Genomic DNA, 21,662 nt, shown 5'->3' with positions numbered 1-21,662 from the left:
CCCATTTTGTACCAAGCTTTGATTCATTTCACTTTAATCATCTTATTTCATATTTGCTACGTTACTGTCGGAAAATTATTCAGATGAAAGTGAATATTGCAGGAAGGAAACAGACCAACCTTATTCTCCTAGCCATTCTTCGATAATTGGAGTAAAATCATAACGCTGACTGTAAATGGATAGTTCATGTTCCACATTCTCCTGTGAGTCTGAGAAGATGCTGTAGTAAAAAGGATAAAAGAAGAAAATCAGGATATGACTATTTCATTTTTATCCAGAATAAAGGGGAAGCAGAGATTATTTTGGTGGTATAATCAAAAGTAGTATTAATATTAGTAGTTTAAATGCTTAAAAGTAAAATGTTGGTCACGTTCTGAATACTGAAATAACAGCTGCTCTAAGTCATTTAGCTTGCAGCAAATGGTATTGATACAAATTATTAGTTCTTAGTTTGCTTAGTTTTCTTAAATGTTAAATTTTATTATTGGTTTATATATGGTACATGTATATTATAGAAACCTTGGAAAGTGTGAAAAAGAAAGCAAAAGTGGGCTTTATCCTTCTATGCAGTGAATTGGTTTCTATTTCAAATTTCAGTGCTCTTCCAAAGGCATGTACCTATATAGATTTTACAGAATTGATCATGCTTTGAATATGATTTTGTATTTTTTTTTTTACTGATTTGATCATGAGCAGCATTTTGTCCTTAACTGCCTTTGAAAACAATTTTGATAGCTACAAAATATTCCATCATTTGAATGTACCATAATTTATTTACTCATCACTTCTTGATGAATGTTTAGATTTCTTCTAGTTTTTCAATATTATGGATATTCTTGAGTTGACATCATTGGACATAAATCTTGACCACCATGTTGATTATGTCCTTGGGATAAAGTCTTAAAGCTTTCCCGTTCATTTAAGTATGCAGTCCACTCCAAGCAAGCGTGTGCTCTAAAATTGCGTGTTTTTTTTCTTTTTTTGACAAATGAGATTTAGTCTTTTTTTAAAAACTTGTGTTCTGTTATGTTGTGCTTTAGTGTTTTGGGTGCCTCATTCCATAACATTTCACTTTTCTGTTCATAGTCTCTTATATGTGGTCCTTCATTTGACATAGCTTCCATCGTTCCATTCTTGGAGCCACTCTCAGAAGATACTGTTGCTGGCCTCAGCGTCCATGTTCTGTGTCATACGCGTTTGAAAGAGTATGAGCAGTGCATAGACAGGCTGTTAGAGAGATGCCCTGAGGCAGTCATCCCATATGCTAATCACGAGCTGAAAGAAGAGAATCGGGTATGCTTTTCAGATTGTGTTTTTTAGTCTTTATATGTGATAATCAAATGATAATTTTGTTGCCTTATCTGCAAAATGGGGCCAGATTATGCCAGTCCAACCTCACAGGACTATGTGGGTCAAAAGAGCAGGTATGTCTAATATGTTACATGTTTTGAGTACTGTGGCACCCCAGTCCAGTACTCTTGCCTGGAAAATCCCATGGACGGAGGAGCCTGGTAGGCTGCAGAACATGGGGTCGCTAGGAGTGGGACACGACGGAGTGACTTCACTTTCACTTTCATGCATTGGAGAAGGAAATGGCAACGCACTCCAGTGTTCCTGCCTGGAGAATCCCAGGGACGGGGGAGCTTGGAGGGCTGCAGTCCATGTGGTCGCTGAGGGTCAGACACGACTGAGCAACTTCACTGTCACTTTTCACTGTCATGCATTGGAGAAGGAAATGGCAACCCACTCCAGTGTTCTTGCCTGGAGAATCCCATGGACAGGGGAGCCTGGTGGGAGGACACATGGAGTCGCACAGAGTTGGACACGACTGAAGCGACTTAGCAGCAGCAGCAGCAGAGGCTGTTAACGTGTATTGTGCTGGTATGTTACTTTCACTAAAAATCTCTTGTTTGGAGATGAAGTCGGCTATTATCTGAAGATTTTGAAAACATAATGAATGATGAGAAAATCTTTTGTGGATTATCTGGTCTTTAGAGATTAGAAGAGTTTTTGATTTTAGAAATTTTTCTTTTGTTCCTTCCTTCTTTCCTGCTACCTGAGAGATGAAAACAAGACATGCCTATGTTTCTTCTTGAAAATAGTGGTGTACATATATATGTACAGTGTACATATTGTTAAGATTTTCAAGGTAAAAATCTGACTTATGTTATAGTTTAAGCAGAAGACTTTGAACAAAGTCTTTGCCTTAACCAAGTTGATGTATTTTTGCCCTGTGCTTCCTTGCACAATCTTTTTCTTCTTGTTGGAAATCTGCGTATAAAATGCAAACTTTAAAAGTACTGATTTTTTCCCAAGATAGACTTTGTGGTGGAAAAAATTGCTGCCTGAACTTTGTCAGAGAATAAAATGTGGTGGAGAGAAATATCAACTTTATTTATCATCACTAAAAGGTAAAATAATCTTTTTTGCTTTATTATAAATTTGGGAGTCTTCATTTCCATAATTTGCTGAAACCTTGCTTTCTCATGTATTTTATGTGATTCTCAAGTATGGTGAAGAGGGTCTGAGCTTGAGGGTCTGAGAATTACCCGGAGAGCTTACCTTATTCATTTGTATTTTTTAGCTCTTCCCTGGGCTTCCCTGGTGGCTTAGACGGTAAAGTGTCTGCCTGCAATGCACGAGACCCAGGTGTGATCCCTGGGTCGGGAAGATACCCTGGAGAAGGAAATGGCAACCCACTCCAGTACTCTTGCCTGGAAAATTTCCATGGACTGAGGAGCCTGGTAGGCTACAGTCCATGCAGTTTGCAAAGAGTTGGACACGACTGAGAGACTTCACTTCACTTCACTTTTAGCTCTAGAGCTGATTCCTCTAAGTTAATTTTTTCAAACACTTAACAGTTTATCATAGAGAAACTCACAGCCTCAGTATTTTAAAAATTGGAATAACCATTAAGACAAGTCCATTTTGTTTTAATGATCTGGGTGCTTAATTTACCTCATGCAGGAAATTAAGATTATTTATTATTATTAGTCATAATTATAACCAAGTACTGAGGAATGACAAGTTTCTCAAAAATTTAGACTTAGTATCTCTAAATTACACAGTATTTTATAGAAAAGGTAGTTACTGTTTGAATTTTTATAATTTATAGTCATTTATAAATACTGATAGCTATATGGTTTTGTTTCTCTTCTCTTGTGTGTTAATATCACTTGCTAATGGTTGGCTTGATGACGAAGGTATGGTTCTATTGATACCAATGTGCCTAAAATATTAGAAGTTGACAGTGTGGGAATTGTATTTTCCAGCTGAGGTCACTGACCTTAAGTGTTAGGCAAAGCTAGTGACCATTGGATGGTGCTTTTCTGGAGATCCTCATTTAAGTAAAGGTGTATGTTTGTGACTGGGAAGACAAGGAGGAACGTTCATACTACTTGTCCGACCCACCTCTCTGTGTGATACTTTCATTTTTACAAGATAGCAGTGTCAGGTGTGGAGAAGGCAATGGCACCCCACTCCAGTACTCTTGCCTGGAAAATCCCATGGGTGGAGGAGCCTGGTGGGCTGCAGTCCATGGGGTCACTAAGAGTCGGACACGACTGAGCAACTTCCCTTTCACTTTTCACTTTCATGATTGGAGAAGGAAATGGCAACCCACTCCAGTGTTCTTGCCTGGAGAATCCCGGGGACAGGGAAGCCTGGTGGGCTGCCGTCTATGGGGTCACACAGAGTTAGACACGACTGAAGCGACTTAGTAGCAGCAGCAGTGTCAGCTGTTTGATTGCCCAGTCCCATCTGCATCATGTAATTTTGAGCTGATTATTCTTGTTGGTGGATCTCTTTCTGGGATAGGTACCTTACATCTTCACACCCCAGTAGTGTCATTATCTTAGGCAAGACTCTTCCTTCTTCCTTTTCTGATCCTCATTCACAAACTCTCTACCCGTAACTTAACCATAGTCATTCCTCCACATGTTCATTTTTCTGTATCTTTAATATGTGTGTGTTCACACACATGTGCATATAGTGTGTGTGTGGCTCACAGAACTAAGTGCTGTGTGCGATTTAACCTTTATCAGATTGTATGTAATACCTTCAGGGCTGGAATCGTGTTTTAACATTTTTCATGTTACACTTGCCTTGCCAGCAATGTGCTTCTCCATAGGAAGAGTCTATAACTAGTTACTGATTTGAAGGGAAGACACCTGAATAACCTCAAGTCCATTTTTATTGGGGGGGCGGGGGGGAGTTGTCTTTCTGTTGGCGCCTGTGGTATATCCAGAAGAGACCAGGATTGGAGTTAGAATTGGAGGTGAGTTCCAAGCCTTCTACTTACTGAGTAAGCCTGAGGCAAGCCAGTTTTTTAAGTGCCTGGGACTAATGAGAAGTTCAAGACTGACTGTGGAGTAGAATGCTGGGCAAAAATTGCAAGATGGTATGGTTGAGATGGAGATCATGGATTTATATATTAATAATATACCATTATTAATATAATAAATAATATAAATATAATAATGTAGATATATAAAGTTTAATATAATAAACCACCACCAGTATACTTAGGAGCTTGGATTTCTTTCTAGTGCAGCATTTCTCAGCCTTGTCAGTACTCACATCTTGAACCAGATAATTTGTGTGTAGGTGTCTCCTGTGCATTGTAGGATGTTACCAGCATCCCTGGCCTCTACCCACTAAATACCGGTAACACTTGCCCAGGTAAAATGGAAATGTCTCCAGCCATTACCAGATGTCCCTGGGGGTGGGGGTGTGGCAAAACTGTAATTGTTGAGAACCACTGCACTAAAACAGAGCCACTAAAACTGGGGTTAGTGATTGGCTTGTTTCACGGAAATACTTATTACTATTTTTGAGTCAGTGAACTGTGCTTAGTAAAAGTTCTAGCACTGTAGTAAACTATGAAGTTTAAAAAGTCAGTTTAAATTCTAGCCAGAGATAACCGTTTTTAACATTCAACACGTATTTTCTAGACACACTGGAGAATTTAAAGTACTCTACAGATTTATGATATTGACCTTGTTCTTGTAATCTGTATAAGTGAAGTGAAAAGTGAAGTCGCTCAGTCGTGTCTGACTCTTTGTGACCCTATGGACTGTAGCCTACCAGGCTTATCAGTCCATGGGATTTTCCAGGCAAGAATACTGGAGTGGGTTGCCATTTCCTTCTCCAGGGGATATTCCCGACCCAGGAATCAAACTTGGGTGTCTCACATTGTAGGCAGACACTTTACCCTCTGAGCCACCAGGGAAGCCCCCCAGAAAATACTGGAGTGGGTTGCCATGCCATCCTCCAGGGGAATCTTCCCAACCCAGGGATCGAAGCCAGGTCTCCTGTACTGCAGGTGGATTCTTTACCATCTGAGCCACCAGGGAAGTCCTAACCTGTATAAGCCCCTCACTAATTGGCAGAAGAGGAGAATAGGGCAGTGGCAAGATTTTTGTTGGCTCTATAATTACAGTGGTTCCCAAATCAGTTTTTTTGTATGTAGGTTATTCTTACAGGTTCCACATTTAGACCAAATAAACTAGTTTAATAGGAAAGTGTTGATAATTCATGAGTTTTGCAAGTTAGTTAGTAATTATTGTTTATTAAGATTCTGTTTTATGTCAGTATGTCAGAATGCATCACTGTCTTTTAAATAATTCTCCAAGGACTCTGGAAGCTAGTAGGTGGTACCACTACATGATAGATGAGGAATCTGAGACTCAGGAGTTTGACCTTCTTAAAGTCACCCAGAGCGTAAGTCGAAGAGTAATCCCTGCCCAAGTCTGTCTTGATTCCAGAGCCAGGCATCTTTCTCATGTGTTCCTGTCATACCATTCACTACCTTTTTAGCAACAAGAGCATGTCATTCCTTTGTGTAAGGGGTGATTTCGATTGTGTATATTGGACAGCTGGCTTTGGAAGGACGCACACATACCTGAGCAGGAGTTTTTATATTTCAGTTACTCTGCAAATAGGATAAGTGGTAGGCATGTAAGAATCAAACAGAGAATGGCACTGCAGAAGGTTTAGAAACATTGTTCTTAAATGTCATTCCCTTTTCTTCCCAGCAGAGGGCTGCGTGTATCAAGAACAATAGAGTCATAAAATTAGTTACCTTTTAAAAATGTTTACTAATTTCCTTAATATTTAATATTCATTAGAACACATTTTGCAGTTTGAGAAAAAAAGTAAATGGTCTTGAAAACAGATTTATGCTTATTAACATGAAAATCACAATAGAGAGGAACAGATTTAGGAAAATGGCATCTAACACTTAGGGCTTCCCACTAGCTCAGATGGTAAAGTGCCTACCCACTAGCTCAGATGGTAAAGTGCCTACCCACAATGGGGGAGACCTGGATTCGATCCCTGGGTGGGGACAATCCCCAGGAGAAGGAAATGGCAACCCACTCCAGTACTCTTGCCTGGAAAAGCCCATGGACAGAGGAGCCTGGTAGGCTACAGTCCATGGGGTCACAAAGAGTCGGACACAACTGAGCAACCTGACTTTCACTTTCATCTAACAGTTAATGCCCTCTGTGTGTGTGTGTGTGTGTGTGTGTGTGTGTGTGTGTGTGTGTGTGTGTGTTCGGGCGTGCACATACTCGTGTGTGCATGCATGCATGCTTAGTCATGTCTGACTCTTCGCGACCCCATGGACTGTAGCCTGCCAGGCTCCTCTGTCCATGGAATTTCCCAGGCAAGAATACTGTGGTGGGTTGCCATTTCCTACTCCAGTGGATCTTCCCAACCCAGGGATCGAACCTGTGTCTCTTGAGTGTCCTGCATTGGCAGACAGGTTCTTTACCGCTAGCGCCACGCAGACAGTCTATAAAGGAGCTGCAATATAGTCTTAACATTAAAAACAGTGTTCAGTTGATTGTATTTTCCTACAAATGATTCTGGAGAGAGTAAATTGTTAGAACTGTAAAGCATTTTTAGATTTAAAAGACTGTGTTTTTTTTTCCTCTCTCTTACCATAGTTACAACATTTTGTCACCTGAATTAGCTTCTCACTGGTTGAGTGATGAGAGAATTGGGTGAAAGGCAGAATCTCAGTTCTAACTCAGATATTCTTTCTCACAAACAGAAACACTGTCAGTTGTTGCTGTGGAACTAGAACTAAGGGATTTCTTAAACGTCCTCCCAGAAGATGGCACTGCAGCGTTTTTCTTGCCGTATCTTCTTTACTGCAGTCGAAAGAAATCATTGACTTGAAAGTATCATTTGAAAGGTGCCACAATGGCACATGGCACTGAATCTTGAAAAGCTGAATGCCGTATAAAATATATATATAAAGGATTTTTATATTGAATATGTACATACACTGCAAATGTTTTCAGTCTGCTTGCAAAGTCGCTTCAGTCCTGTGCGACCCCATAGACAGCAGCCCACCAGGCTCCACCGTCCCTGGGATTCTCCAGGCAGGAACACTGGAGTGGGTTGCCAATTCCTTCTCCTTCAGTCTACTTACCTCAGTGTTATTACTAATTTCATAATTTATGACCTGAGTCCATTTAATTGTCCAGAATGTTAAAAGGCTACAAGACATTGGAATTCCCTCAAAGAAAGCACATATTTTGAAAGATAGAGGCTGACTTTTATACCAAGAAACATCAGTTTACTGTTGTTGGAGCCACGACAGTCTTTTTCATCCCAGGAACATAAAACAGTTTGTAAGTGTGTTCAGAAGAGTGTCCTTCCAAGTAGTCCAGAATTCAATCTTCTTGATTTTTCCAGATTTTTCTACTGTGTCACTTTTAAAAACAGTAATTTTCCTTGAGAAAGATTTTATTGTTTTCCCACAGTAAAAGATATCAAACTTTATTTTCTTGTTACTTTCCAAGCTCATGTTGAGTTTCTCTGAATCAATTGAAATAAAAGTTTACAAAGCTGACTTTCTTCTTGTCTGGCTACTTAAGTAATTTGTTGAATGCATGTCTTTCAGTCAGAGTTTTGTTTCCATTTTTTGTTGATGTGTACTCTTGCTCTTTTAGCTAGAGTGTATGTGAAAAATAAATATAAAGACCTGTGTCTCCTTTTTTTAGCCTCTTATTAGACAATTCTGAGTCCAAGTTCAGCTCACTGATTGTGTGCTTGACCTTAGTTAAGACTGGGCAAAAATGCTACTCACTTGGTGTTTCCACAACCGTATTATAAAAGCTTTTCTCATGATGGCAGTGTTTGTTTTTATCAGAATTTAATTTATAGATTATTTCTCAACTCTGTCTTTTTCCAGTTCCAGATTAACATCCTTTTGACTTCAAGGGTTCACAAAATTCAGATAGGGAACATTTTATTTTTAAATGTTTAAATAAATATTTTATTTTTAAGATATTTTAAATCTTTTATTTTAAAACTAAAATATTTTAATTTTATTTAAAAAAATGTTTAAAAAAAATAAAAATTTTAACAGCTTTGAAAGTGTTAGTTGTTCATTTGTGTCCAACTTTTGCGACTCCGTGGACTGTAACCCGCCAGGTTCCTCTGTCCATGGAATTCTCCAGTCAAGAATGCTGGAGTGGGTAGCCATTCCCTTCTCCAGGGGTTCTTCCTGACCCAGGGATCGAACCCAACTCTTCTACATTGCAGGCATATTCTTTAACTTCTGAGCCACCAGGGAAACTCCTTTAACAGCTTTATTTAGGTATAATTGATATATAATAGCTTCCCAGATGGCACTAGTGGTAAAGAACCCACTTGCCAATGCAAGAGACGTAAGAGACACTGGTTCGATAACTGGGTGGAGAAGATCCTCTGGAGAAGGAAATGGCAATCCACTCCAGTATTCTTGCCTGGGAAAACCCATGGACAGAGCAGCCTGATGGGCTACAGTCCACAGGGTCGCAAAGAGTTGGACACAACTAAAGCAACTTAGCATGCATGACATAAAATAAATGGTACATCTTAGAAGAGTATCCTATTGATTTTTTATGGCTGCTGTAACAAGTCATCACAGGCTTAGTGGCTTAAAACAACACAAAATTATCTTACAGTTCTGTAGATTAGAAGTTCAATGTTGGTCTCACTGTTTTGAAATTTTGTTATTATTTTATTTTGTCTCGTTTGATTTTTTATTTCACTTCCTCTACATCGATGCCCCTTTGTCCACTGGTCCATTAGGAATGAAGTCAACAGTACATTAGAAGGATTGATAAGCCAAATTTTAGAAACATTTCATTGAATCTTATTTATTTTTATTGAAATCATTGAATCTTTAATAGTGATCCTTTAAGGACTGTCCAGGACAATATCTAGTCATAGATTTTTTTTGTAATAAAGTTTTGTAAAGCCCTACCTAATGGTGGTGATATGAACCACCTATATTAATCAGTTATATTACCAGATGTATTGGAGTCAGTCATGTCAAAATACAGTCTATTGATCTTTACATATGAAACAGTGTGACAGTTTTATGCACATATGTATGGCATGTGTATTTTCAGTCTTTTTTTTTTTTTAATGCTTATAGCCATTCCAAAGTAAGCCTTCTATTCAACACTTTCACATACATTGTTACAAATCATTGTTTTTTCTTTTTTTTCCACTTATCACCAATTTATTTCTGTCATCCAGACTTGGTCTCTATAGAAAAAGAAATTTTAAGACCATTATTAAAAATAGCATATATCATACAGTTAAAAAGATTAGCACATGGTGCTTTAAATTTATTCTAATTTTTAAAGGTTATGTTGTTTAGTTATTCTTGATTCATTTATATTTTTCTGCTCTTTATATGTTTAAAACACACCTCTCATTCTGCTGCTGCTGCTAAGTCGCTTCAGTCACGTCTGACTCTATGCAACCCCATAGACGGCAGGCCACCAGGGTCCCCTGTCCCTGGGATTCCCCAGGCAAGAATACTGGAGTGGGTTGCCATTTCCTTCTCCAATCATGAAAGTGAAAAGTGAAAGTGAAGTCGCTCAGTCGTGTCTGACTCCTAGCAACGCCATGGACTGCAGCCTACCAGGCTCCTCCATCCATGGGATTTTCCAGGCAGGAGTACTGGAGTGGGGTGCCATTGCCTTCTCTGCCTCTCATTCTAGTACTGCTTTATTTAAAGAAAAATTAACTTTCCTTCCCATAAAAACCTTATTAATTATAAAGGAAAAATAGTCACTTTATAGTAGAGAAACCTGGCAGACATGTCCTTAATCAAATGCTCAAAATGAACACAACCAGGAAGTGAGCAAATCAGCATCTTGTCTCTTGATGTATGTGCTGAGAAAAAAAGATGAATAACCTGAATCTGATCATGAGGAAACCTTGTTGTTTAGTCGCTGAGTCTTGCCTGACCCTTTGCGACCCCATGGACCGTAGCCCGCCCAGCTCCTCTGTCCATGGGATTCTCCAGGCAGGAAGACTGGAGTGGGTTGCCATTTCCTTCTCTAGGAGGTCTTCCCAACCCAGGGATTGAACCTGCCTCTCCTGCATTGCGGGTGTATTCTTTACCACCGAGCCGTGTGGGAAGTCCAAGAATAGCTTAGACAAACCAGCACTGAAGGACATTCTACACAGTGACTGCCCTGTATTCTTTAAAAATGGTGGTAGTGGGCATTGCAACGAAAAGAATAAAATACTTAGGAATATATCTACCCAAAGAAACTAAAGACCTATATATAGAAAACTATAAAACACTGATGAAAGAAATCAAAGAGGACACTAATAGATGGAGAAATATACCATGTTCATGGATCGGAAGAATCAATATAGTGAAAATGAGTATACTACCCAAAGCAATTTACAAATTCAATGCAATCCCTATCAAGCTACCAGCCATATTTTTCACAGAACTAGAACAAATCATTTCAAGATTTGTATGGAAATACAAAAAACCTCGAATTGCCAAAGCAATCTTGAGAAAGAAGAATGGAACTGGAGGAATCAACTTGCCTGACTTCAGGCTCTACTACAAAGCCACAGTCATCAAAACAGTATGGTACTGGCACAAAGACAGAAATATAGATCAATGGAACAAAATAGAAAGCCCAGAGATAAATCCACACACATATGGACACCTTATCTTTGACAAAGGAGGCAAGAATATACAATGGAGTAAAGACAATCTCTTTAACAAGTGGTGCTGGGAAAACTGGTCAACCACTTGTAAAAGAATGAAATTAGATCACTTTCTAACACCACACACAAAAATAAACTCAAAATGGATTAAAGATCTAAATGTAAGACCAGAAACTATAAAACTCCTAGAGGAGAACATAGGCAAAACACTCTCCGACATAAATCACAGCAGGATCCTCTATGATCCACCTCCCAGAATTCTGGAAATAAAAGCAAAAATAAACAAATGGGATCTAATTAAAATTAAAAGCTTCTGCACAACAAAGGAAAATATCAGCAAGGTGAAAAGACAGCCTTCTGAATGGGAGAAAATAATAGCAAATGAAGCAACTGACAAACAACTTATCTCAAAAATATACAAGCAACTCATGCAGCTCAATTCCAGAAAAATAAACGACCCAATCAAAAAATGGGCCAAAGAACTAAATAGACATTTCTCCAAAGAAGACATATGGATGGCTAACAAACAGATGAAAAGATGCTCAACATCACTCATTATCAGAGAAATGCAAATCAAAACCACAATGAGGTACCACTTCACACCAGTCAGAATGGCTGCGATCCAAAAATCTGCAAGCAATAAATGCTGGAGAGGGTGTGGAGAAAAGGGAACCCTCCTACACTGTTGGTGGGAATGCAAACTATGGAGAACAGTGTGGAGATTCCTTAAAAAATTGCAAATAGAACTCCCTTATGACCCAGCAATCCCACTGCTGGGCATACACACCGAGGAAACCAGAATTGAAAGAGACACATGTACCCCAATGTTCATCGCAGCACTGTTTATAATAGCCAGGACATGGAAACAACCTAGATGTCCATCAGCAGATGAATGGATAAGAAAGCAATGGTACATATACACAATGGAGTATTACTCAGCCGTTAAAAAGAATACATTTGAATCAGTTCTGATGAGATGGACGAAACTGGAGCCGATTATACAGAGTGAAGTAAGCCAGAAAGAAAAACACCAATACAGTATACTAACACATATATATGGAATTTAGAAAGATGGCAATGACGACCCTGTATGCAAGACAGGAAAAAAGACGCAGCTGTCTATAATGGACTTTTGGACTCAGAGGGAGAGGGAGAGGGTGGGATGATATGGGAGAATGGCATTCTATCATATATACTATCATGTAAGAATTGAATCGCTAGTCTATGTCTGACGCAGGATACAGCATGCTTGGGGCTGGTGCATGGGGATGACCCACAGAGATGTTATGGGGAGGGAGGTGGGAGGGGGGTTCATGTTTGGGAACACATGTAAGAATTAAAGAATTTAAAATTTAAAAAAAAAATAAAAAATAAATAAAAATGGTGGTAGTGGGAAAAGACAAAGACCAAGGAACTGCTCTAGACCCAGGGGACAAGAGGACGTGTCCACCAAATATAGCGCATGAATCGGAGCTTCTCTTTCTATGCGGAACATGAGTAGAGTAATTGATGAAACACGAAAAGGGTCCTGATTTTGGTAGGTATACTGTGTTTATAAGAACAGTCTTGTTTTCAGGAAATAGGAGTATATGTATTTACAGTATCTGTAGTCTTTGTGGTTAGGGAGATAGGAGAAAGGATGAAAAAATAGATGATGCTGGGCAAACTGTTAACATTTGGGGAATCTGGGTTAAAAATACAGGGATGTTTTTCGTCCTGCTCTTGCAACTTTTGTGTAAGTCCGACATCATGTCCAAAAAAGTTAAAAATTCCTTTTTATTGGGTTAGTATGTGGTTAGATATTTGGCAAGCAGAGCACTGAACTGGATTTGGGTATCTACTAGAAGTACAGAATATACACTTGCTGTGTATCAGGAACTTAAAGCTAAATAAGCTTTTCTCCTCAGACAGCTTCGAGAGGTTATCTGGCTGTTGTGGCAGTGTCAGTTTAAACAAAGTACTGTTTGTATTTATTAGGGGAGATCTTTATTATGTTTCCTCGGGTAGAGGAAATGAGGCATTACATTAAGCATGACAGGATAGCCACAGTTCTTTTCCAGTGATATTTTTTTCTTTGTGGAGGAAATTGTCTGTCTCCCTGTGCATATTATTGAAAATTTTCACTATAACTTGATTTTCTCCCTTGTCTGTGTCATGGTAGGCTGAAATTCTCCTAAGATTTAGAATCAAGGTAGACTTGGCCAAAGCTTTATCAGACTTTCATTTAAAGATAATTCAGACTGACCAATGTGGCTCCCCATTTTTCTGTGAATCATTCAAACTTATCTTTTTTGTTCATAATTGCTTCTTTCAGTCTTTGAAAAGCCAAATTTCTCTTTAATCTTTTTTTCCAACTCATGTTTTGCCTTCACATTTGCTGTTTGTTCCACAGTTTTCAGCAGGAGTTTTAAAACAGTTTCCCCTTTCTTAACCAAGCAAAGTCACCTTAACCAAAGTCACCTCCCTGTCTCCTCCTGGGCTTATCCTACAAGAGGAATCTTTTCCTTGTCTCTGTTGTGTAGATTTAGCCTGTAGCAGCTTTCTCTGCATATTAGGCATTTGCATACTTGAATTTCCAGAATGCCTGCCTCCATATTCCTTCACTCTGGATTATTTCCCTAAACAGGGTGATACTTTCATGTGGTTTCCATGTGTGCTGGTTTTCTTTAAACCTTCTAAAGAAAGGTTTTCTTTCTCATCTCTGACTCTGCCCTGTTCAGCAGTTACTGGCATTACATGCAGTGATTGATGTTTTGTCTGAATCTTTGGTGTTCTGATGCTCTCAGTACCACACTTTGTAATAAAGGGTTTTAATGGAAGTAGTTTTTCATATTATGAGGTCTTTGTGTAGGAACAGGAACAGAAACCTTCATTTGTACCAGTGAGTAATCTTTCAGTGATTTTTAGTATTTGAAATATATATACTTCTATATTTTCTTTCATTTATGTGTTCCCTTTTATGCTAGTTTGATGGGGAAGTGCAAGGAGTAGTTTTCTCTACATCATTTCCCCTCATTGGATTTGCTGTTGCCAATTCCAATAGCTCTGAACTCAGAAGACTCAGGAAACACCAAAGCCTGCAACCATAAAGCAAGAATTTTCCTTTTTTCTAATCTCAACTTTTAAAATGGAAATATATTTAATTTACAATGTTGTGTTAATTTTAGGTGAGTAGCAAAATGATTCAGATATATATATATATATATATATATATATACTTTTTTTCAGATTCTTTTCCATTATAGGTTTTCATATTAAGTACAGTATAGGACCTCTGCTATATAATAGGTTCTTGTGTACATATTTTGTATATAGTATTGTGTATATGTTAATCCCAAACTCCTGATTTATCTCCTGCCCCCTCACTTCCCCTTTGGTAGCCATAAATTTGTTTTCTATGTGGGTCTGTTTCTGTTTTTTAAGTTCATTTGTATCATTTTTTTATATTCCACATGTAAGTGATATGATATTTGTCTTTCTCTGACTGAATATGATTATCTCTAGGTCCATCCATGTTGCTTTAAATGAGATTACTTCTGTTTTATGGCTGAGTAATATTCCCGTGTGTGTGTGTGTGTGTGTGTGTGTGTGTGTGTGTGTGTGTGTATACCACATCTTCTTTATCCATCCCCTGTCAATGGACATTTAGGTTGCTTCCATGTCTTGGCTATTGTAAACAGTGCTACAGTGAACACCAGGGTGCATGAAACTTTCTGGATCGTGGTTTTGTATGGATTTATGCCCAGGAGTGGAATTATAGGGTCATGTGGTAGCTCTATTTTTAGTTTTTCAAGGAACCTCCATACTGTTCTTCATAGCACCTGTACCAATTTACATTCCCATAAAAAATTGTAGGATAGTTCCTTTTTATCCACACCCTCTCCAGCATTTACTATTTGTGGGTTTTTTTTGATGATATCCATTCTGACCGGTATGAGGTGATGTCTCATTATAGTTTTGTTTTGCATTTCTCTAATAATTAGTGATATCGAGCATCTTTTCGTGTGCCTGTTGGCTGTCTGTATATCTTCTTTGGAGAAATGTCTATTTAGATCTGCCCATTTTTTGGATTGGGTTGTTTGGTTTTTTGATATTAAGCTGTATGAACTGTTTGTCTATTTTGGACATTAATCCCTTGTTGGTAGCAGGAATTTACTCTTTATGTAACACATTTCTTTGGTATTTAGTGTTTATCCATCAAAGGGCTATTTGTTTTTCTGTGATTTTATCGTGTGCATGTGCTTACATAGGAGGGAGTATTCTTGCTGGGATGGGCAGTGCAGGGAATTTAGGTTTGTTTTTTTTTTCCTGGATCATTGCTATGGTCTAATAAATATTTGTGTGTCTTCCCCCCACCCACTCATATGTTGAAAGCCTAATGCCCAAGGTGATAGTATTAGGTTAAGTCTTTGGGAAGTGTTTAGGTCATGAGGTTGGAGCGCTGGTGAATGGGAATAGTACCCTTATAAAAGATGCCCGTGGAGAGCCAGCTTGTCCCTTCTGCCATTTGAAGATACAGTGAATCTTTAACCCAGAAAAGGACCCTCACACAACTGTGTTGACACCCTGATCTCAGGTTAACAGACTCCAGAATGGTGAAAATAAATTTTTGTAACATGAACTTGGGCAAACTTGGGCAAACTCTGGGAGATGCTGAGGGACAGGGAGGTTTGGCGAGCTGCAGTCCATGGGATTGCAAAGTCAGACACAACTGGGCGACTGAACAATAATGTATAAGCTACCCAGTCTGGCATTTTGTTACAACAAAATGGACTGAGTTTTGTTACAACAAAACTTAGCCTAAATGGACTAAGACAGTCATTGTCAAACAATAATCAGTAATGCCTCCCCTCCCCACAGAAGCACAGAAAGACTGTTCTGCCTGATTGACTATTTGAAATTATATTTCTTATATGGGGTTGGTGGGGGGGGGTTTCCTATACCAGGTACTACCTGGAAAAAAAAGTGAACGTTTTCTATTTAAAAAGACATTAAATTTTAAATGTGCCTTTTGTTAAATCACAACTACTCTCTTACACATATCGGTTTTAGGACTATGGATTGCACTGCATCAAATTGGTGTCAATTTGTATTACTCAAGAAACTATTGGTGCTGTATCAGTACCAGCTATCAGAAGATAAGCAGTGTCCCACACCATTTAACAGTAGGAAAAAAAAAAAAAAAGAATCCTACTTGGAGGTAGAGAAAGAAGAAATCAGGGTAGCAAATTCACGAATGCTTCATTTGGGGGCAAGTATATAGACAAAATTGTGCATCTTAATTATACTCATGTATATGCCTTCTAGAATCACTAAATGAATATTCACCTTCGTTTGGTAGAACGGTGTAAGTAGTCTCCATTCCGGCATGAATGTGGTCAGTCACATGGCAGTGGAGTAACCAGATTCCAGGTGTTTTTGGAGTCATTTCTAAGGTTTGGTATGTCCCAGGGAAGAGGTCGAATACATCAGAAGTATAAATGCCCCTGTGCTTAATTAGAAAAATGACCAATATTGTATATAATGTTTATTATATGAGAGAGTTCATTCAAATAATCTTTCATTGGCTATCTCAGGGATATTAGAAGAATGACTAAATCCATTAAAAAAAGAAAGAGACCCTACGTATTTCTGTGTGTAATACAAAGATAAGTGATCTTTGCTAAACCCTTGGCACTATGGACCAATAAATGGATGTGAAGGGAAGATGTGATAAAAGTGAATTCAGCGGTCAGTAACACCTGGCTGTTCTGTCTTTTTATCAGAGCACTGGAGTTACACAAGGGAATTTAGCTATGACCTCATTTCAGTCTTAATATCACTCTTGTTAAACCTATCCTAGACGAGCTGTCTGTGAAACTTTAAGACTGGTGGGTAGCGAGGGGAGTAGGAAAGGAGGCCAGTGGAGAAGCCAAGACTGGGAGCAGTTCAGGTGGAGTCTTGACAGAGTACTTGGGATTTCTACAGGGATGGAATTGAAAGTCTGCTAAGGAATAAAACAAAAAGCGGTAATAAAATGGTTCTGTACTGTGCTTTGTGGTAGCTTCTGAATTTTCTACATTAACTCAAAGGTAAGACAAAGTGTTTCCAAAAGGATTGTATATTCCTGCTGAAACCAGCGCTGGGTGAGAAGTCAAAGTAGGATTGAGACCTGGGAACCAATCAATTGTTTGACACCAAACTGCTGATCTTGTTCATTTCAGGCTATTTACAATCCAGAACTTAGAACAGGCAAAGGTTATAATAAGTTGTTTCTACTCTCTAATCCATCATTACGTGAACATTCCTACCCGCTCTGCTAATGATTCTTTTCAAATACCTTGTCCATAAATATGTGAGCAGAACTCCCAAGAAAAGCCAGTAAAAACTAAATCCAAGGGAAAGCCCAAGGTGTAACAAAGGTTGGGAATGCCAATTGAAATAGCTGTGTGCCACACTCTTTGAAAATAATTTGTAACTTTTCTGAAGTCTGAGGAGATATGTCCTTCATTTGCATTAAAGCACTTTCAAATAGAGCAGGAATAACGACTGTGGTTGGCCCTTACCTGGTATTGGAAGCTGTGGCCATGGAAATGTACCGAGTGCAAGTCTACTTCATTGCCCATTCCCATCAGATACCAGTTGACTTCATCTCCCACATGCATCGTGAGGCCTTGCAGGTTCCCAAACATCCTTCCATTAATAGCTGGGGAAAACATACACGTTTTTATTGCCTTCCAGGATACTTTAAACCAACAGCTATTTCACAGAAAAGAGGTTTTTAAGGTTAATGTGCTGTGCTAAGCTGCTTCAGTCATGTCCTACTCTTCGCAACCCTATGGACCATAGCCTGCCAGGCTCCTCTGTTATGGGATTCTCCAGGCGGGAACACTGAAGTCAGTTGCCATGCCCTCCTCCAGGGGATCTCATGACCCAGGGATCAAACCCAAATCTCCTAGGTCTTCTACATTGGCTGGCGGATTCTTTACCACTAGTGCCACCTGGGAAGCCCCATTATGTTAATATATGGGATCTTTTTGAGGTAATAGAACTTATTTCACTACAGAAAAGGGAAATGGGTACTTTAAGGTCAATAACATCACACTGCTTTTCTAGTCACTTAGCGCCAAAAGTCTTCTTAAGTTTATGAGTTTAAGAAGGAATGAGACTTTGGAATTGGGAGAGAAGTTGATTGATGATTTTGAATATAGCCCCCCTTTTGCTTTGAATAGAATTCTTTCACATGCAACTGTGGCAGAAGTGGTTTATTATAAAATAAAACAAATGCATAGTTTCCCAAGTAATTTTATTTGAAAGAAGAAGAGCGAAAAAGTAGGTTTTAGGATAATGTACCATACCATGCATTTTATTGCTTTCCATGAATTCCTCATTGGCTTTGTCTACTTTCTCAGGGTGATCAGAGTATGTTTTGATGTTGTCATCTAAGTACCAAGATTCATTCTCATCAAAAACAAGAAACAGAAGGGAAAATTCCAGTTTCTTTATGGGATTGGATACTTTTAAGTAGTGCTTCCGACAAACAATCAGTGGGCCAATTAATCCACTAAAGAGATCCTGAAACCAAGCAAAAACTTAGTCATCTTTGTGACACAGGTTGGGATTTCAGAGAACTGGGACCTTATTCCCCATGACCTCAGGATTTTAAGTAGCACTTAAAGTAAGTACTACTTAAAGTAGTAAGTCTACTACTTAAGGCAGAGACTGATATAACTAGTAGACTTTGCCCAATGTGGTTCAGTCAAGTCAGTAACTTTCCACTTGGAGTAAATTGGAACAAGGGTGAGTCATAGGTACGTTGTGTGGTTGATGGTGCAAGTAACAGAAATGTGTTGCAAAGGCCAAATATTGGCTCAAGTAATGAGCAGCAGTTGAACACAACCCCAAATAAACAGTGCTGGTTTGCCTATTCCATAACCTAGGCACTATGCCAGTCATTAAAAACCAGCAAGAAACAAATCCCCTGCCTTCAGGGACTCAATCTAGTAGGGAAAATAGATGAATAGAAGAAATGACCCATTTTCTGCAATGGAGGTGCATAAAATGATAATGAACGTGGGGAAGATTGTAATGGACTTAAACTACAAGAAGTTTGATTTGACTGGGCTTCAGTAATGCAGATTTGATCTTAAATGGCCTTTGAGCTGTACTATGTTTGGCATTTTAGATTTTGTCTTGTGGGTCATAAGTAGCCACTGAAAAATTGAACATGGAGTGGCAGTATATTTGCATTTTAAACCAGTGATCCTAGTGGTGGAGTGAAGGAAGGCTTGGATGGGGAAAAGACTGGAGACCAGGAGGCCAGTGCAGTAGTTGAGGAAAATTAATAGCACCTGATCTGTGCAGATAAGAAGGAATGGACAGAGCTCTGTGTTGGTGAGCCAAGGGTAAGAATTAGATATTCTATATCCAAGGTTCTAGCTTGAACAAATGACTAGGTTTGTTTCTTGTGCTGTTTATCACAACTGGGAATACAGGAAGAAAGAGCTAGAGGAAGACCTCAAGTTCTGTTGTAGAGTTCCTGAGTTTCTGTGCCTGTGGAACATGCTGGTAGAGATGTTCATAGGCAGGTATATAGACAGGTCTGGAACTCAGAAGAGAGATTTGGACTAGAGGCTAAATTCAGCAAGAGTCTTGGTACATGTTCTGATTTTTAGTTGTTGAGGGCTTTTTGGTTTCGAAATATTTAATCAAACAGCAGCTCTAGCTGTGCTGTGATTGACTGCTGACATCAGCATTTTTATTACCGTGTAATAATAGAACTCTGAAATCATACCTCAGTTCTTTGAGTTTAATGTGTTTTCATATCAAAAGGGAAATGATACTGTATTAATATTTAATTCTGTGGTATCCTTAATCAGCAGTTATAAGGTTGATACATTTATAACTGTAAATGTACAACCTTAAACCATAAAAAAGAAAAGCCAAAATGAATTGCAGAACAGCTTACTTTCCTGTGATTTTTAACATAGAACTGGACCACAGGAAAACCCTAACCTCATCTTCCTTCAATTGTGTGTCTATTTTGGGAGTCTGCACAAAACACAAATGATTTAAAGTTTACCTTGACTCGATCCACAGTTGAATAGTAAACCCATGGAATACAAGGAGAATCACCCATTCCAGCTCCAGATCTTTCTGGGATTTTCCATATGTAAGTGCGAGTTTCACCTAAATTAATCAAGTGTTAATGTATCTGGTTACATTTGATATGTGCTTGATATATGTCTTTCAAATTGTTAGCAAAGCCTTGAAAAACAGTGACGCAGAAACTGGAAATGTCACAAAGTAATTCATTTTAAAAAAGTAGCAGTATTCAAAGTTGTTTATAAGAATTTAGTTTTACTATAAGGAAACATCATGACCTTCATTATTTCAAAGATGATGAAAGTCAGGAGCACACAAGATATTTATTCTAAGATATAAACCTGCTGCTGCTGCTAAGTTGCTTCAGTCATGTCCGACTCTGTGCGACCCCATAGCCGGCAGCCCACCAGGCTCGCCCGTCCCTGGTAATCTCCAGGCAAGAACACAAATAGCAAAAAGTACAACTTAGATCACAGGCATCCCAATGCCAAGACCTGTGACTCTCTGTTACTATTTATGGCTTCTCAGAAAATAGGCAGGAGTTTCAATATCTCCAATGATGAGAAGAATATTAAAAAGGAAATTGTTATACCTCTGACCTAAAGGATAATGAAACTAACAATTAAAAAATAATTCTTTCTAAATAAATTGTGTCTGAATTTGAAAAATAAAGAATTTAGTTTTAAAAACACCTGTAAGACACACTTTAATATCTTCTTTGTTGGTTGTGAATTAACTACCCATGACACAGAAGCCACATCTCAAAGCTAGGAGATGAGAATTTCAATATCAAAATTTGCAAAAACTTTGCAACAGAACTTTCCTTCATTTGGAGTCTGTTTTTAAAATTTATTTATTTTCTTATTGAAGGATAATTGCTTTACAGAATTTTGCTGCTTTCTGTCAAACCTCAACATGAATCAGCCATAGGTATACATATATCCCCTCCCTTTTGAAACTCCCTCCCATCTCCCTCCCCATCCCACCCCTCTAGGTTGATACAGAGCCCCTGTTTGAGTTTCCTGAGCCATACAGCAAATTCCCCCATTGGCTCTCTATTTTACATATGGTAATGTAAGTTTCCATGTTACTCTGTTTTTCTTTTCAGCTCTCAAATAAGAGTGCTAACCTCTTCCCTACCATCTTCTCTGTGTCTGTGTTTCTGGACTGCCCTTGTGTAATTCCTACAGTTTCACCACCACCTGCCTTTTCTCTTTTATCACCATTATCCTCAGTGATTGCACAGTTTCTGGCAAGGAGTCATCAGACCTCTTGATCTCATGGGTCGCTGACCTGTCAGTGACCTCTCTTGTCTGCCCTCTTCTGTCATACCATACACTGTTCCGTTCCAACTGTGTCACACGCAGGACATGACCACACCCTGGACCTTCACACTCTGAACCTTCACACTCTGAAGACAGCCAGTTGCTCCACCCTCCTATCTTACCAACATTACCTGCTTCCATTTGCCCTGGGCCCCTCTCCAACCCGATCCTTGCTGCCAGTCACCACAGGGCTTCCTGCACAACTGCTCACAAGAGCCTGACTTGCAGCCATGGCCACTTACTGTCCACTCTATTTATGCAGATCTC

General features: G+C 38.9%; 2 protein-coding genes across 2 annotated transcripts in view; one reads left to right on the top strand and one right to left on the bottom strand.

Annotated features, from left to right (window-relative positions):
• HPS3 (HPS3 biogenesis of lysosomal organelles complex 2 subunit 1) overlaps positions 1 to 7,864 on the top strand; it is a 41,712-nt gene extending 33,848 nt beyond the window's left edge. Inside the window, exons 15-17 of the mRNA XM_052649351.1 lie at positions 1,087 to 1,293; positions 2,321 to 2,411; positions 7,058 to 7,864. Of these exons, the coding sequence (XP_052505311.1) occupies positions 1,087 to 1,293; positions 2,321 to 2,411; positions 7,058 to 7,185 (426 nt within the window). The 3' untranslated portion in view covers positions 7,186 to 7,864. The remainder of the gene's footprint in view (positions 1 to 1,086; positions 1,294 to 2,320; positions 2,412 to 7,057) is intronic.
• The window catches only part of CP (ceruloplasmin), a 57,377-nt gene continuing 35,843 nt past the window's right edge, over positions 129 to 21,662 (bottom strand). The window contains exons 15-19 of the mRNA XM_052649360.1: positions 20,048 to 20,154; positions 18,324 to 18,540; positions 17,532 to 17,671; positions 16,315 to 16,477; positions 129 to 220 (exon numbers count right to left, since the gene is read on the bottom strand). Coding sequence (XP_052505320.1) covers positions 129 to 220; positions 16,315 to 16,477; positions 17,532 to 17,671; positions 18,324 to 18,540; positions 20,048 to 20,154 — 719 coding nt within the window. The remainder of the gene's footprint in view (positions 221 to 16,314; positions 16,478 to 17,531; positions 17,672 to 18,323; positions 18,541 to 20,047; positions 20,155 to 21,662) is intronic.

Source organism: Budorcas taxicolor, chromosome 1 (assembly GCF_023091745.1).
Source record: "Budorcas taxicolor isolate Tak-1 chromosome 1, Takin1.1, whole genome shotgun sequence".
Taxonomy (NCBI): domain Eukaryota; kingdom Metazoa; phylum Chordata; class Mammalia; order Artiodactyla; family Bovidae; genus Budorcas; species Budorcas taxicolor.
This window is presented reverse-complemented; position numbering and strand designations above follow the sequence as displayed.